The 17,002-nt window shown below is 39.2% G+C and overlaps 2 protein-coding genes across 2 annotated transcripts; both read left to right on the top strand.

The window, feature by feature from the left end:
- The first annotated feature begins 4,385 nt into the window (after positions 1-4,385).
- On the top strand, positions 4,386-5,384 carry LOC114573608 (trace amine-associated receptor 1-like). The gene has a single exon (XM_028605884.1). The coding sequence runs from the start codon at positions 4,386-4,388 to the stop codon at positions 5,382-5,384; it is 999 nt and encodes a 332-aa protein (XP_028461685.1).
- Positions 5,385-8,163: 2,779 nt separating this feature from the next.
- LOC114573607 (trace amine-associated receptor 1-like) lies at positions 8,164-9,165 on the top strand. Its single transcript, XM_028605882.1, has one exon. The coding sequence runs from the start codon at positions 8,164-8,166 to the stop codon at positions 9,163-9,165; it is 1,002 nt and encodes a 333-aa protein (XP_028461683.1).
- Positions 9,166-17,002: the final 7,837 nt, after the last annotated feature.

Here is a 17,002-nt window from a genome sequence, read left to right as displayed (position 1 = left end):
CAGTCCCCTCAGTACTGATTACACACACATGCACCTCATCAAGCCTCATCCTCAGTTCACCCCCTGCAGCTAATCATCAACCACCTACATAAGCAGCACAACCACACACACTCTTTGTCTAGTCTCGTTTCTACATGACGCTCTGACTCACACACGTTATGCCTAGTCTATCCAAGTTTGCCTTACCAGTACTTTGTATCCTGTTGTCTGCTGCTGCTTTATACCTGCCTACTCAGCTACCAGATTCCTGCCTGTTGCTTCCTGCTCTCTGTTGGATCATTATTAATAAAGATCTGCTTCACTACTCCAGTCTGTCTCCTGGTCGTCCGTGACACTACTTAGGTATTAAAGTTTAAAAAAAAAAAACCTACAAAAGAGGCTGACAAAGGCTGGCTTGGTTCAGTCACAAAGGACTGGATGCCCAGGGCCAGGCCAGCTCAGCGGCATCTTTCTCCCGCTGTGCCCCGTCCCCCCACCCCTTTTAAGGCCAGAAACACACTGCACGCTAAAGCACCACGAACAGCCACAAAGCGGAGCTATTTTCATTTCCGCGCCCATGTTATTCAATATGTCCTATTTCTTGTGGTGTGAGCCGTGAGCGAATGTGTCAAGGTAGGTAGGTAATCACGTGCAGGAGGGCCACAGTGCAGCTGGATCCTTTACAAAATTAACCAGTTTCAAAATAAAACACCCAGGTTTATGATGATTTTTGCTGTCTTGACTTCTCATCTGTGTCTAAAGCAAGACACGCAATTAGGCACGCGGTGAGAGAGACCGATGGACAGACAGGCAGTGACACATACACACACTGGGTCCTATCTTGCACCCAGCGCAATTGCCTTTGTACACCAACGCATGTATCATTCCTATTTTGCACCCGACGCAAAGCGGACTTTTCCCTCCACAGAAGCACGTCGGTAAAATAGGGAATGTATTTGCGCTCCCGGGGGCAGTTCAGCGAAAAGAGGAGGCGTGTTCCAGCGTAAAAACGTTACTTGGTGCTATTTTGCAGTTTCAGAAAACAATTCCGCCACTGACCAGGAAAAACCTGGTCTAAAGTCAGTAGCGCATTATTCAGATGCTATTTTAGGGGCGCATGCTTGACCATAATGTAGCGTGTGCACAATGCGCATACACTTCTCTCATCTAAACGGACGCAGCAGTTCCCATTGTGCAAACCATACATAATTACAAGGAAAAATATTACTGAAAACGCGCTTCAGGTGTTTGGATCGGTCAGGAGGCACTTTACAGTACAGTCCTCAAAAAGTCGCAGCATTCTTTGAATCATTTCCCTGAATCATGGATGTGTTGATGACCTAAATGACGAAATATTAGAGGACTTAAGGAGATGTGATGTTGAACTACAGCGGGATCTGGTCCGGGAGTAATGCGCGATGTGCTCCTGATGGAGCGGGTAGACGGAGATGGAGTGGGGGAGGAAGGGGCACAACAGGAGCAGGTGGTGCATTTGGAGGCCCATGCTGCATGGCTGCAGCAATCCTCTCCAGACTTGAAGAGATGCGCCCGAGAGGCCGCAGCAACATCGCCACCCAGCCAAGACGGGCATTTATTACTTTGCCGCATCCCGGACAGCTCCCGCTGGCGTGCGGCAGGCAAATCCGCCCTCATAATAGCAATCCGCCATGGAACAAGCGCGCCTGCTCTTAAAGGGAATGTGAGATGACGCTCTGATTGGTTTATTGCACGTTACGCCCAAACCACACCTAGCTACTTCAGACCAACCCATTTAAGATTTGAGACTCATTTATCCCGCCGGTATAATAGCAACAGTGCCCGAGATCCGCCCACAAAGCTACTTGCGTTTTGCCTTTCATACTTGCGTTTCAGATCATTAAAATAGGGCCCACTGGGAGAGAGAGGGGTTTTGTAGAGTGGAGGGAAGGATCGCTTTGTGACCGGCACGGAGAAATGCACGTCTGGTATGAACAGCCAGGCCCGCGATCATGCACGAATCTACGTGTCACGGATATTTGCGGCGCTTCAGCGTGCGGTGTATTCCTGGCTTAACTGCCTGCGCAGTGCTGCTGCGCAATAGGTAAGGGCAGAGCGGGGGAGCCTGCTTTCTCCTCAGTCACTGAAAAGAAGAGAGAGGTGACTGGCGGCCACAAGGGAAAAAGACCTTGCTCCCTCGCTGGACAATACTGGCGTCTCTTCTACAGAAAGTCACCAGATTTTTCGCTAGTCGCTTTTTGGCAAAAAAAAAAACGCGAAGAGTCTTAAAAGTTGCTAAATCTATTTTTTTTTTTTTTTAACCTTTATTTATCCAAGTAAGTCGATTGAGAACAAATTCTCATTTGCAACGACGACCTGTTACATTCACACAGTTACACATTCATACCTGGAAGCTGCCCAGTACAACCACAGTCTGATCTGCTGGCCACTGAACAGCTCCACTGGAGCGGTTGGGGTTAAGGGCCTTGCTCAAGGGCACCTCAATGGTGGTGGTGATGAGAGAGGGACAAGTGCTGCTCTTTCAATTTCCCAACCTAAAAACCACACTGGAGGGAATAAATGCTACTAGCAAATGTTTGGAGGAGGGGTGGGGGTGGTGCGTAATCACCAAAGGCTTGCCTCATGTGGATGCGCTGACCGTGTTGTTGTCATTACTTAGAATTCCTCATGGGGGGTGACAGAAACTACGCACTAAAGTTTTAAAGAATAGATTTGGATTTGTAAGTTTGTCGTAACATCATCTTTAAATGCCATTATGCAAGTTCAAAATGTTATGGGTAGCTATGTAGTATGGACCAAAGAGATGGACCAACTGACAGACTGACAGACAAACTGACCGACATTACCATTTGTCATCCATACAGCCATACAGTACTAGCATTGCTAACCGCAAGACAAGTACGATTGTGACTCTCTTTTATCTCCTATGTGGTCACAGAATATTGCTAGATGCAATATTCTGTGACCACATAGGAGATTAAAGAAAAAAGAGAGAGATCCATATATAAGCAGTTTAAATGAATAAAAGCAAAAAATTCAGGGAGACTGACACACCAACATTTGTAGTGGGACAGTGCAGTGAATGCAATTAATTCAAATTAAGTGGACTTAAAACTGGCTCATTCATACTAAAACGTTCTCTCTTTGTATTATATTTTCAGGGTTTCCGCGGGGTCTTAAAAAAAAAATATTTTTAGGCCTTTAAAAGTCTTAAATTCGCTGAAGCATTGTGTTCTTGGTCTTGAATAATATCAAATAGGTCTCAAAACAGGTCTTAATTTTCCTACGTCCATGTACACCTTTAATGCTCAATGTAACGCTTAGAATGTTTGTTTTTCAATTCCATGGTGTTGTAGTTCTTTCTTTTGCTTTTCCAAATATAATTTGCTGTATTACACTACAATTGAGACTTACTTATTCTGCAGCCAATCAGCTTTCGTATTATTGGCGCGAGTCTCTTTCGGATTGTATCATAGGCTATGGGGAAGTGCAAGTTTAGGGATACTTGGCTTGGAAAAAAATAGAATTTTGGGCTTGGTTTAAGTCAGTTACCAATAACGTATTTTGAAACCTACTGCTTTTAAGCAAGAAAGCATTTCCTTCTTTTTTTTATGTCATTATATAGCTCTTAAATGTAATAATTAATGTAATGATGGTTTTAAAAAGTCTTAAATTTGACTTGGTGAAACCTGCATAAACCATGATTTTGTATACTTATTTTGTATTTTTTAAATTATATTAAAACAGATAATTACAGTGAAGTATTAATTTGAGCCTGCTGTAACATTTTAATGAATGTTTTGCCATTCAATTTAGACTTGGGTAACCCAAAATGATACTAGCAAAATAAAACTTTCAAGTAAGATGAAAACTGATCAAGACAGATGCCATAGACAATGACTCAAGGTTAAAGCCGACACCGTTTTCCCCCATAAAACGCTTCGTTAGGTCTTTTGTTCAAGCAGCAATTGCGAATATTCACGTTTCTAGTGGGGGCAACCCTCTAGTAACCATAGTAATTTATGTTGGGAGCAAAGAAAGAAGTAAGATGACGACGTATATACACACACACACACACACACACACACACACACACGCATATTACAGGCTGCTGTATCCTACATCTGATTGGGCAAGAAATGTTTGTATAAATTATTCTAATTAGATAGGAAATTAAATATTAAGTCCATGTCCTGCAGAGTGCCACAGTAACCAAGAACATCCATACTGGTGTTTAGACTACCCAGAGGGTTTAATAGGTATGGTATAAACTTTTATTAAGAGGTATTATAAAAGAAAATTACTGTTTGAATTGTGCATTAAAACTGAACATAATATTTTTCTAGAGCTGAACATTTCTCAATATAATTTTACAATGTATGTATGCTGAATTACAGGAAGACACAAGCATGGATATGGGAATCAGCATTAACAGGACTAATGAGCTTACTGTGATACATCCCTGCTATAAAATAGATGCCTCTTCCGTACTGACAAGCAACCCTTCCGGAATATGTGTATTGTTACATATTTTCATTGGCTCATTATCTGTTGTAACTGTATGTGGAAATCTTCTTGTAATAATCTCCATAATTTACTTCAAACAGCTCCACACTCCTACTAACTACCTTATTCTCTCTCTGGCTGTGGCTGACCTGCTTGTTGGCTTTTTAGTCATTCCTCTCACCATGGAATTCTCAGGAACATTATGTCTGTACTATGAAGATTTGTTTTGTAAAGTACGGAGCACCTTTGATGTATCGCTGTGCACATCTTCTATTCTAAACTTGTGTTGTATTTCTATTGACAGATATTATGCTGTGTGTCAGCCTCTGACCTATAGAACTAAAATAAATGATTATGTTGCTGTCATCATGATCTCAGTTAGCTGGGGGGTTTCTGTCGTAATTGTAATTAGCTTCATAATTGTAGGAATAAACCATGAAAAATGTGCCCCAACATGTTTAATTAATGCTATAATGGCAAACATTTTTGGACTTATTTTCTCATTTTACCTCCCAGTGATCATAATGCTCTGTATCTACCTAAAGATTTTCCTTGTTGCACAGAAACAGGCACGTAGCATCCAGAACACAACCTGTCAGAGCAAAACGTCTGGAGCAACTGTCAGTAAGAATGAAAGAAAAGCTACCAAAACTCTGGCTATCGTTATGGGAATCTTTTTGATTTGTTGGCTTCCTTTCTTTCTTTGTACTACCGTCCTTTCTTTCAGTCATGTCTATGTGCCACTTCCTTTGATTGAATTACTTAACTGGCTTGCACTGTCAAATTCAATGCTCAATCCATTTATTTATGCTTTCTTTTACAGCTGGTTCAGATCAGCTTTCAGAATGATCATTTCTGGGAAAATAATTCAAGATGATTTTACCAACTCAAAACTGCTCTGATTTACTGTTAGGTGTGCAGAATATGGTTCCATTGAATATGTTTTGAATAGACATGTCTATAATTGAAATGAAAGCAGTCACACGCACAAACACACACAATACTATACACTGTTCTCTACCAGAGAAAAAATATATAAAAATGTACATGTTGAAGAAAATCTTTGAAATCCATGTGTGAAGGTTTTAGTAGATTTCATCAACTTTTAAACAGTAACTAATAAAAAAAAGAAATCTGAACAACATAATTGTGTCAATCAATTATGACACACACAAGGTTGTAATGTTGATTTGAATAAAGTTTAGTACGGAATGCTGTTTTTTAAAAGAGCAAGGTTTTCTGAGGCCTGGCTGTGACAGTGGGGTTTACAGAGCTGAGGCTCTGAATATGGAAATCCTGGACCAGTTCAACCTCCACATTACATTTCTTCAGTGCTGCCAAAAGAGGAGCATGGCTATATTGTAAATTAAGTCACCCTCTTCGACCACAATTTGTTAAATATTTAAATTTTTAATTATTGGCAAGTACAAAATAAGAGTCACATGTTCTTAGACTAATACTTTCAATTTTTATAAATTTACAACAAACATTTCCACCCACCCATCCCACCTGCCTAAACATGGAGTACACTAACCTAGATCAGAAAGCAAAAAAGCATATGAACGTGGTTACATTTAGCTGTACGCAATGTCATTATGTGTATAGTAAATGCAATATACACACATATTTACCTAAACTATTTTAACATTCGGATCACCGTGTGAAGAGAAACAGAGCACCCAAACTATTTCTTATCCGGACCCTGTTGTAAATACAAATTGACAAAAGCCAATAGTAATTGAACAGATACAAGTATAAGAATGACAAAGCCACAGCCGTCCCATCAAACAGTAACAGGCCAGGACAAACATTTTTTTTAAACAAAGATAGAAATAACTTGATGCATTTTGTTTGCTGAGTTTACGATAGGGCACAAATGATCACAAATCTGTTGTAAACAGTGTTTAAAGGGTTTAAAAAGTCTCCCCTAACTCAACTCACAAAACAATGTGATTTTTGAAGGAAATCTGGGGATTTCTGTTTAATTTGACACGTTGTCCGTCATTAAGATAGTGGGACCTATTTTAATGAGATTTTCCCTTTAAAAGCCAGGCTTGTTTGTACCTTAGCGCATTCCTACTATGATGGCAGATTTGCTAAGCAGGAAAGAGAGATTTTCAGGAGAAGAAACTGCTTGTGCGTGAAGTGAAAGCTCGCGATGGCACGAGCACTATGTCAGCAAAACTCCACAAAGTAACACAGGCATGGGAGGAGGTAGCGGTGAGCATGTCCTATTCTCGCTGCCTCTACCCTCAGTGTGGAAAGGACTGTGCTGGAAATAAGTATTTTTACTTTAGCATGTTATCCTTTGGATTACTGTTTTATCGTCTTGATCCAGAAATAAATCAATCAATCAACACATGCCACAAAATGAAATAAATTAAATGTAACTTTCATGTTCATCGGCATCGGCACATGCAGTTCAGCATCACGCTTTCTAAAGTCCTGTAATCTCTCAATGTTATGCAACACACAACATGCCACTAAAAATGTTCTGACCTTCTGAGGACTATATCCTAATGTTCTCCATGACTTATCCAAACATCTGAAGCCAATTTTCAGCATGCCAAACGTTCTATCTATTACAGCGCGTGCTTTCGTTATGTTTTTGAAAATTCAAGGGTGGTTCCCCCTGGAAGACTACAGGAATGACAGAGTTGGCCAATATAAAGGAGTCACGGCCTGATCCAGGATAATTGACGAATACATGTGTAACTTTACACGTTGCATCACAAATCACCTGGCTATTGATGGAAGCTTGATGGTGTTTTTTGCCCCCAACTGCTCCTTCCAGGCAGCGCTGCGACTGCTGCTTTCAAGGCACCTAACCTTAACCCTAACCCTAACCCCCCCTAACCCTAACCCTAACCATAAGCAGTGCCTCCCAACGGTGCCTACCAGGCAGCGCTGCCTGGAAGGCACCGGTATTTGGTTTCTAAATAGTGTAATTTGGTATAATATATTGTCTATATATAGTATATTTTGAGTTTAATACAGCAATATATGCGTTTCTAGTTACAGCATAATTTAGGTGTATGGTTTCTTATTGCATTAGGGTATACAGTAACTGTTTGTTTTCTGTCTAAGAAAAACATAATTTCTAGTTATTGTTTTAATTTGATACGAAGTACGGTGCATTACGTTTTTTTAATGTACCAGAAAATAAAGTATGACCAAAAATACATTAAACAAATGCTAAAAGTTGATTCAAAAGCGCTTTTGCACACCTCTTTTTTGGGGCAGGTGGTCGGAAAAGGCAAAGGTTAAAGTTAATTTAAAATTATTGAAACAGACACACATACAGTTAGTGTATTATTATTCATATCACATGCAAACAGAATGTAGTTTATCCCATCTGATTGGACAAGACATCTTTGTCTCATGGTATCATTACTCATATCACATGCGAACAGAATGCAGTGTATCCCATCTGATTGGACAAGAGACCTTCGTCTCATGGTAGTTAGGTGGGGATTGATTATTTTAATATCAAGTCCAAAGGTTCTGCACAGTGTCACAGTTAATAAGGACTCACACCCACACTGATGCATCGGATAACCAAAGGTATATGATATGAAACATAATAAACTACAAGTGTTTTTGTTTAAGAACATTGATGTTAAATATTCCAAATATTTACAAAGTTTCTTTAATGTAATTCGATTTCAGGAATCTACAAGCATGGAACCAGAAGTGACTGTCACTGGGACTTACAATGTTAATGAAATACATCCCTGCTATGAATTAGATAACACAACCTACATATTTACAAGCAACCCTTCCATCATATGCGTTTTATTATATTTTTTCCTTGGTGCATTGTCTGTTGTCACAATATGTGGAAACTTTCTTGTAATAATCTCCATCATTTACTTCAAACAGCTCCACATCCCTACCAACTACCTTATTCTCTCTCTGGCTGTGGCTGACCTGCTTGTTGGAGTTTTAGTTTTTCCTTTTAGCATGGTATTCACTGTAACCTCGTGTTGGTATCATGAGGGTTTATTTTGTAAAGTACGAGGAAGCTTTGATGTTACACTGAGCACAGCTTCAATTTTGAACTTATGCTGTATTTCTATTGACAGATATTATGCGGTTTGTAAGCCTCTTGCTTATGAAAGTAAAATTAATGATCATATTATTAGGATTATGATCCTGGTGAGCTGGGGAATTGCTTCTTTGATTGGGATTGGCATCATTATTGCAGGTTTTAATCAAGGAAAATGTGAAGAAAGTTGTTTAATTGATGCTCTAATATCAACCACTCTAGCGTGTATATTTTCCTTTTATATTCCAGTGATCATAATGCTCTGTATCTACCTAAAGATTTTCCTTGTTGCACAGGAACAGGCACGCAGCATCCAGAACACAACCTGTCAGAGCAAAAAGTCTGGAGCAACAGTCAGTAAGAATGAGAGAAAGGCTACCAAAACTCTGGCTATTGTTTTGGGAGTTTTTCTCTTGTGTTGGACTCCTTACTTTCTTTGTATCATATTTCAGCCTTTAACATATAACGTTACACCAATTGCTGTGATAGAAACACTTAACTGGCTTACACTTTTAAATTCAATGCTCAATCCATTCATTTATGCTTTCTTTTACAGCTGGTTCAGATCAGCTTTCAGAATGATCATTTCGGGAAAGATATTTCAGGGACATTTTGCCAACTCAAAACTTCTTTGACTTGTTGGTCTGAATGTTCTGAGTTATGGTGAAGGTTGAAACAATAAAGATTCATATTTTACCACTACTGTATAATATATACCGTTCACTGAGAAAAATGTTTTGTATATTAACCGGTATTTTGCATTTAAAAATAATGATACGTTAAAGTAAATATAAGAACAGTTTGACACTTAATTTCAACACAATGACTACATTAACATAATATTTTGGATTTTGCCCTTATTCAGAAAAAGCCAATTTTACGACTAAGCTGTTTACATGGCTAATGAAAGTGAATATTCCACTTATATTCCAGTTCACATGCAGCCGTGAAAAACAGGATTTTTTTCCAACGTTTTCTACAGACCGTGCAAACATAGCCTCCCTCTTTCATTCCTTCAACCACCTTCTTGAAAAGGTCGGCATTGTGATGTTTGCGCATATCCAAAAACCTGTTGATATCAAAGTCTTTCCTAATGTTTGTGTGTGTTTTCCTTCTTTTCTTTTATACCCCAGCCATGCAAACTGTTGGCTAGTTGGTTTGTGTACAACAAACAAAGCAATGCACAGAACTGACAGTAAGCCGTAAACAGGCAAAAAGCCGTAAACTGTGGAAAAAACCCAAATTGAGACGCATATTCCGAATGTGCTGAATACATGTCCAAAGAATCTAAACCCCGAATATCACTGGCATATTCCACATGTCTTAATCTGAAAATGCTAAATTAGTGGGGGAAAAGCTGTTTACATGACCCTTATCAAATTCGGAATATTGTCATATTCGGAAAATTTGTGCAATATTAGTGTCCATGTAAAAATACTCATTAACACATGCAAATAACAGGATTTGGAATTTACAAGGGGCAATTAGTTAGGAGCAGCTACAGACAACACACACATACATACAGCACACAAGCGTACATATAGGCCTACACCCTAGAGAGTAGATAAATAAATAAATAAATAAATATATATATATATATAGAGAGAGAGAGAGAGAGAGAGAGAGAGAGAGATTTTATCAATTTAAAAGCAGGTAAAATATAACGTCTATATAACGAGAGCAGGTTTTGACAACATTGTTTAGGCTGTGTCTGTCTTACACTGTAAAGCTGTAAAACCAGCAGATAAAAGAAAAAGTCATACGGTTTTCAATAAAAGATTGATAAAAACAACAATGACTGGCCTGACAGAAAAGGTTCAGTTTCCTGAGTAAGGGAATTCTCTGTTGCCTCTTTTTCACAATAGCCTCAGTATTAACATTGAATTTAAAGTGGTCATCAAAAATTGTACCTAAATATTATCATATTTGGCATATCATATCACCTCATATATATGAGGTGACCATTTCCAGCTTTTTATTGTGAATGATAGACTCCATGGCTGCAGGTTTAACACGTCTAAAATCGATGAAAAGTTCCTTGGTTTTTGAGACATATCTCAACATATCTCAAGTCCAAAAAGTACACATATACACATATATATATATATATATATATATATATATATATATATATATAATACATTCTTATATCATTTTTCAAAATAGATATTACAAAGTACTTCACTGGACATAGATTGAGGAAAAAAGTAAAACAATAATAGCATGTACTGTAACTATAAAAGGTAGGAACCCCTGTGTTTTTTTAATAATGTGTGTCTTTCAAACATCCTGCATGCGCAGAAGACGTCACATCACAGAAAAGAAAAAAAAACCTGTGTGCAGCTGGGGCCTGCCTTGTCTTTGCAGTGGGCTACCGGTGTTTGCCAAAAAGTCATCATCGGCCACAAACTGCTTCCTGTCTACAATACATGCAAATGATGAAACTTACATACAGAAACACATGTTGAATAATGTCCAGGCTCTATCCAAAATGGTGTTTTGTTGCCAGCGGTTGCGCACGTTTTTCTGGCCGTTCTGCTTGCTGTAGCAGCTTCCCCAGCAGGCTTAGTCGGGCTCCCTGCTTCCTCCGCCTGGGCCACATTGTCTACTTTAATGTGTGACTGATACACGGAAAAAGTGCGACACTCCAAATCTCTAGATGAGCAGCAGCCGAGCCGCAACTGATTGAACCGTGCTGCAACATGTCTTACAGGTTGATTTTTATAAAAAAATGAATAATAAAAAACACACAAATTAACGAGACCAAATGGTAAAACCTCTTCTGACGGCACAGTACAAGTTGTGCTTTCAAATTTTTACTTGAAGTAAAAAGAGCGGCATTATCAACACAAATGATTAGAGGGCCTTCTATAAGTTATTTTTCTGAATATGGTCTGGGAGTGTGAACAGGTGCAAGAGTTCTGGAATAAAACAACATCAATAATATCTGATGTGATAGGATGTAGAATTCCTACTGACCAGACTGTTTTATTACTTAATGACGACTCCAAATTACACCTGCTTGGGAGACAGAGGAAAATTTGGCTAGCCGGCTCAACTGCAACCAAGAAAATGATAGCTCAACGCTGGCAACACTCGCTTTGTATTAAACAGTGGTTGGTGTATTTTCTAGACACAGTAATGCTTGAGCTCTTTACAGCAAGGATTAACAAAGCTAAATCATCAACTGTCAACCTATGGAAAAGCGCAGCAGTGCAAATATCAGACCTAATGACCTCAGGTTTTGTTCTTGTTCAGTTTGTTTTGTTTTTTTTGTTTTTTTTTTAAAAGTTGATCTAAAAAAAAAAAAAAAGTTTACCTTCCAAAGTCTTTCTTCCGAGCAACAGATAAGCTACTTTCAAGTTTTTTAGGGGGAGGTAAAACTTCAAGGCTGCGTAAAAAACTCCTTGAAAGACCAAGACAGAGGGGTGGGCTTGCCCTCCAAAACTTAATGATTTATTATTGGGCTGCAAATTTACAAAAAATGGTTTACTGGTTTCAATCTGCTGAAACAGACTGGTGTAGTGCCAAGGCCAAGTTTTGTAAACAAGCGTTACTTGCTGCGCTGATTACATCAAAACTCCCCCTCTCCCCATCATGCTTCTCCTCTAGCCCAAGTTCAACACTTAGGATCTGGATACAATTTAGGCAAAAGTTCCATTTCTCTGATCTTTCCATACTCAGTCCTGTCTAGGGTTGGTACCGAAACGCGGTGCCAATAGGGCACCGGTGCCGAGGTAATATTTTTAATTTTTAATAATATTTTTTTGTTTATTTATCTGTCCTCCTTTCCTCGGCACAAGGGTTTGTTGTGGGTGGGATGGGGTTATTAGAAAGATGTCTTGTTATAATTGACAATGTAGTGTTGCTTGGTTACTTGTAAAAAAAAGTAATTTCTGAGGATATCATGAAGCCTTTTTCCAAAAAAAAAAAAGTGATGGTAAATGGTACTTTTTACATATCTGAAATTGAGAACGGGTCATTTAACCCTAACACAATATAAGGGTTAAGTAAACGCAAACTTTATTTACGTGGTCTGTGTTGTTTTTCCGACAACAGTAGTGACCAATGCTAGTTTGTGTCTTTAAGCTCATAGCTTTAAAGCTGTAGAATCCTCTACAGTAAAATAGTCACACTTTTAAACCATTTAGCTGTCAGCATTTTACCCATGTTTAATCCAGTTACTACTGTAGCTAATGGTAGGCTAAAGTTACATGCTGCCAAGTGTAACGTATTATTAGTGTTTAGTAAGTGTGACATGCAGCGACGTTTCTGTTGCCTCTAACCTCTGTTTTGCAGACATTTAAGTGGCACCGTAATGAAGCACAAATTCCACCGGATTTTAACATGCACCGTTCACTGGCGGCTTGTCAATAGAGGGCACCGCCCCCATCAAAATTCCATAAATATATGTATACAAAAATGATATAAAAATTAAATAAAAAATGAAAAATAAAATAAAATAGTTTACTCATACGATGTGCTGGCTGGTAGTAAGAGAGTCAGCATTTAATAAAAACTGGCTTTAATCGGTTAACTATTTTCTATGTTTCAATATGTTTCCTCCGGTTTCTTGGCTGCAGGGACGCCGGCCAAATGGATGTGTATGTGAGTCCTTAAACTTTCGGCCAGCATGTGACCTGAAGCTGGTCTCTAATTGGTTTCTTAAAGAAAAAACTAGCAACAATAAACAAGGAGAGATTCTTGAAAGAGTGAAAGAGTTATACAACGTCGTGGAACTGCTGTCCCCGTCCAAACGGCATGTGAATTGAATATTCTGGTGAGTTATCTTAGCGGCTAGCTAACAGCAAATTACTACTATCGGTGTTGTTAACCTTGAGAATTGTTGCTTGATTTGTGTTTTGAAGCCAGTCGGAATTAGCTACTAACCTGATGAACCTGATAAAAGGGTATGGTTAATACTGAAATTGTTACATTACACATTGTACATTTAGGAAAATGTTAACTTAGCTGTTGGTTAATTCAGCTAGACACGTATGTAATTTCCGTCCTTTAGTTGTGACTGCTATGTTTTCTGTAAGCTAGTCAATTAAGATGGACAAATAACATTGAGTTTAAAGGTCCCATGACATGGTGCTCTTTGGATGCTTTTATATAGACCTTAGTGGTCCCCTAATACTGTATCTGAAGTCTCTTTCCTGAAATTCAGCTTTAGTGCAAAACTACAGCCACTAGAGCCAGTCCCACAATGAGCTTTCCTTAGTATGTGCCATTTCTGTGTCTGTAGCTATTGAGGAGGAGAGTGGGAGGGGCAAGGTGGAGGGTGGGGGTGTGGCCTTGACCAACTGCCACTTTTCTCGTTTGAAAACCATGATGTCTCTCTCTCATGGGTTGGCCAAATTCTCTGGGCGGGCAAAGCAGAGAAAGGGGAGGTAACCTTGCTTGTTATGACCTCATAACAAGCAGATTCCAAATCGGCTCAGCAGAGCAGGATACTCAGGGCTCGGTTTACACCTATCGCCATTTCTAGCCACTAGGGGACCATAGACAGGCTGGGGGAACTCATATTAATGTTAAAAAACCTCAAAGTGAAATTTTCATGCCATGGGACATTTAAGCTAAAATGTTTAAGTGAAATGTGGTTAAAATGTGTATAATGTAAGAATATGTTGTATCTTGAGGAGAAGCCCAAGTGAACTGTTACTATGGACAACTGAGTGATTATTCTGCACGTTTTGTGAAGGCTTTTTTTTTTTTTGGTGAGACTCTACTAGAGACAGAACTGTGCTGCTCAAGTCACCGCTGTCATACTGCCTCCTGGGTTTCATCTTCATCATCACCATCTTCTTACCACTCACTAGATCTTTGCATTCATCATCTCCACTACTCACAGGATTTTCCCGTCGTTTCCCTACTCTATTCTGTGAGGAGCCAGGATGGACAGTTTTACCTGCTAAGGGTGGTGGTAGGAATTTGAGTGCACTCAAACTAATGAAACAGGGTTGAACAAACAGACTGATTTAGTATTCCCCTGGTAATCTCTATGAAATAAGAGATCTCAGTTTTTGGTTAATTTGGTTTTATATTTTTTATTTTCTTTGTTGGGTTTTTGATATCTAAGTTGTGGTTTGAGTACATTGGGTTTGGACCTAATTGGCCTATATAAATTTGATTACCATACTGAATCATTTAGTTTAGCCATGCTAGACTTCTGGTAAAAGATTATTTTGCATAATCTCAAGTTTTAAAGTAGTACTGGTTGTGGGGGCAATTTGTTTTATGCCCAAGGTACGAGTTAAATGAAGACAGGAAAAAAAATAACACTACAGTTAAACAAAGTTACTGTATATACTTGTTGTTGTGAGTTAAAAAACTCAGTCAGAGTCACTATCTTATTATGTTTGTAAGTTGAATCTTGTATTGTCTTGCTCTTTTTAAATACATAGTTGTTTAAATAAAGTTGTGCTGGTTATTGTTAAGGTGTTGGGATGGTACAGACCGAGTTTGAAGTCCATCGGATGAAATCTCTAGGAGGAGTTCGTTAAAGGATAGCACCTTGACTTTTAGGCCTACTTCCTGTTGCCACTAGGGGGCGCTATGACTTTAAGTAAATGTCTGCCTTTATTTGTCCTCAGGGTTGGACTCTTATGAATCCTGAAAAGTTTCGAGGTAATCGGACAACTTACACTCAAGTTACACCCACTTCCTGTTTCGGCGGCGAAACGCACAAAATGGCCGCCCTGCCACGGCCACGCCCTATGACGAAAAGTCAACTTTTCATCTTTAATATGTTAAGATGGCACAGACCGAGTTTGAAGTTGTTCGGATGAAATCTCTAGGAGGAGTTCGTTAAAGTACGACATGTGGAAATGGCCAAAATCGCACTAATTTTGAACATTTAATTCAAAATGGCGGACTTGCTGTTGGGTTTAGGGTATGGCTCTAGTGAAGTTTTCTGTACATCTTGACATGTTACATATGTTTACCAAGTTTCGTAAGTCTACGTTAAACGCACTGCAGGGGCTCAATTTTTGTAACTTTCTAGGGGGCGCTAGCGAGCCATTTTTGTGCGCCTATTCCCGAAAACCTTAAAATACGTAAATTTTCACCAGACTTGATGCGACCGCCAAATTTGGTGAGTTTTTGAATATGTTAAGCTCCTCAAAAAGGCAATTCATTTGACGGGAAAAAGAATAGAAAGAAAGAATAATTCCTTCAGTTTCAATAGGGCCTTCGCCGCTGTCGGCGCTCGGGCCCTAATTAAACACTTATAACTAACTAATTACTAAACTAATAATGAATGTGATGTGACAAGTTATGTGATGTTTCATTTAGCACAATTACAATATGTTGTTCTATTCTATCCAATATGTCTGATATTTCTAAGCATATTTTCCCCCCCTCAATAAAGTTAATGAATTAAGTTAGGTTCGGGAGCAGGGCCACACCTCAAACAATACCTTTAATCACCTGACAAGCCTTTATATTCCTCAACAACCCACTCAATGCTGTTTGTCTCAGACCTTTCAACCCACCCACCCTTTCCCTTCGATACCTCAACCTTCCCCTTACCTCATTCCTTCATCCCCTCTTCCATCATCCCTCCCTACTCAACCTGGTGCATACCGCTCTCATTTCTCATTCTACCGTCCAGTGGGGTCGCAAATCTGCTCGGGTGAAAGCACCTCAGACAGAGCCCCCACACTGAGTCTCACTCCAACTAGTCTCCAGTACATCCTCCCTGACCAAGCAATCAGACGATATCTCTTTTTCAATCTCACCCCCATCCAAATCCATTTCTATGTTCTCAACATTCTATAATCAAGCATTCATTAAAACTTTTCACAACATGTTGTGACATGTTCCTTGCTAGTGAATTGCCCCTGGTTGAAGGTAAGGCGCCGCTCCAGGGAAACTCGATCATTATTGTTAGCTGCTGTAATGTAGCCCCCAGAAGTCAATGCAGGCTGACTAATGTAGCTCCCGTCCCCTGGCAGCAGCCGAGAAGCCAGGAGACTGGGTGACTGTCTGAAAGAAGCACGGTCCATCAGATGTCAGATCCATGAAGAAACTATGGCAAACTGGTTTGTAATTAACATTAAAGATTTCAAATTAACTATAACTGATTAACGGGCACAGACTCTATTTCTAGAACAATTGTAGTTCTGAAGGTAAGTTAGTGAGTAGTTAAAATCGCTTTAATATTGGAGTAGGACAAACCAATCGCTGATCATCCCTTCAATTGTCCATATACAACCTGATCAGGAATCGGCACAAGCCAAGCGAATAATGTGATTAAAAACAAATGGTCCCAATATGATCCCGCGATCAAACTCACACAATTAGCGCCATTGCACATGCACTATTAGGATTCAAAAATGACAACACAGTCAATAGCACACACTGTGCAAGAAATGTTTTGCCATGTAAGTTGCAAGATCTGGCTTTAGGTTAGCTGGGTATTACAGTCATAATTTTCTTCAAAATGTTCTGAATTTTTTTTTACTGTTC

This window comes from Perca flavescens, chromosome 18, assembly GCF_004354835.1.
Source record: "Perca flavescens isolate YP-PL-M2 chromosome 18, PFLA_1.0, whole genome shotgun sequence".
NCBI lineage: Eukaryota > Metazoa > Chordata > Actinopteri > Perciformes > Percidae > Perca > Perca flavescens.
Note: the sequence above shows the minus strand (reverse complement) of the source record. Positions and strands in the feature narration are given on the sequence as shown.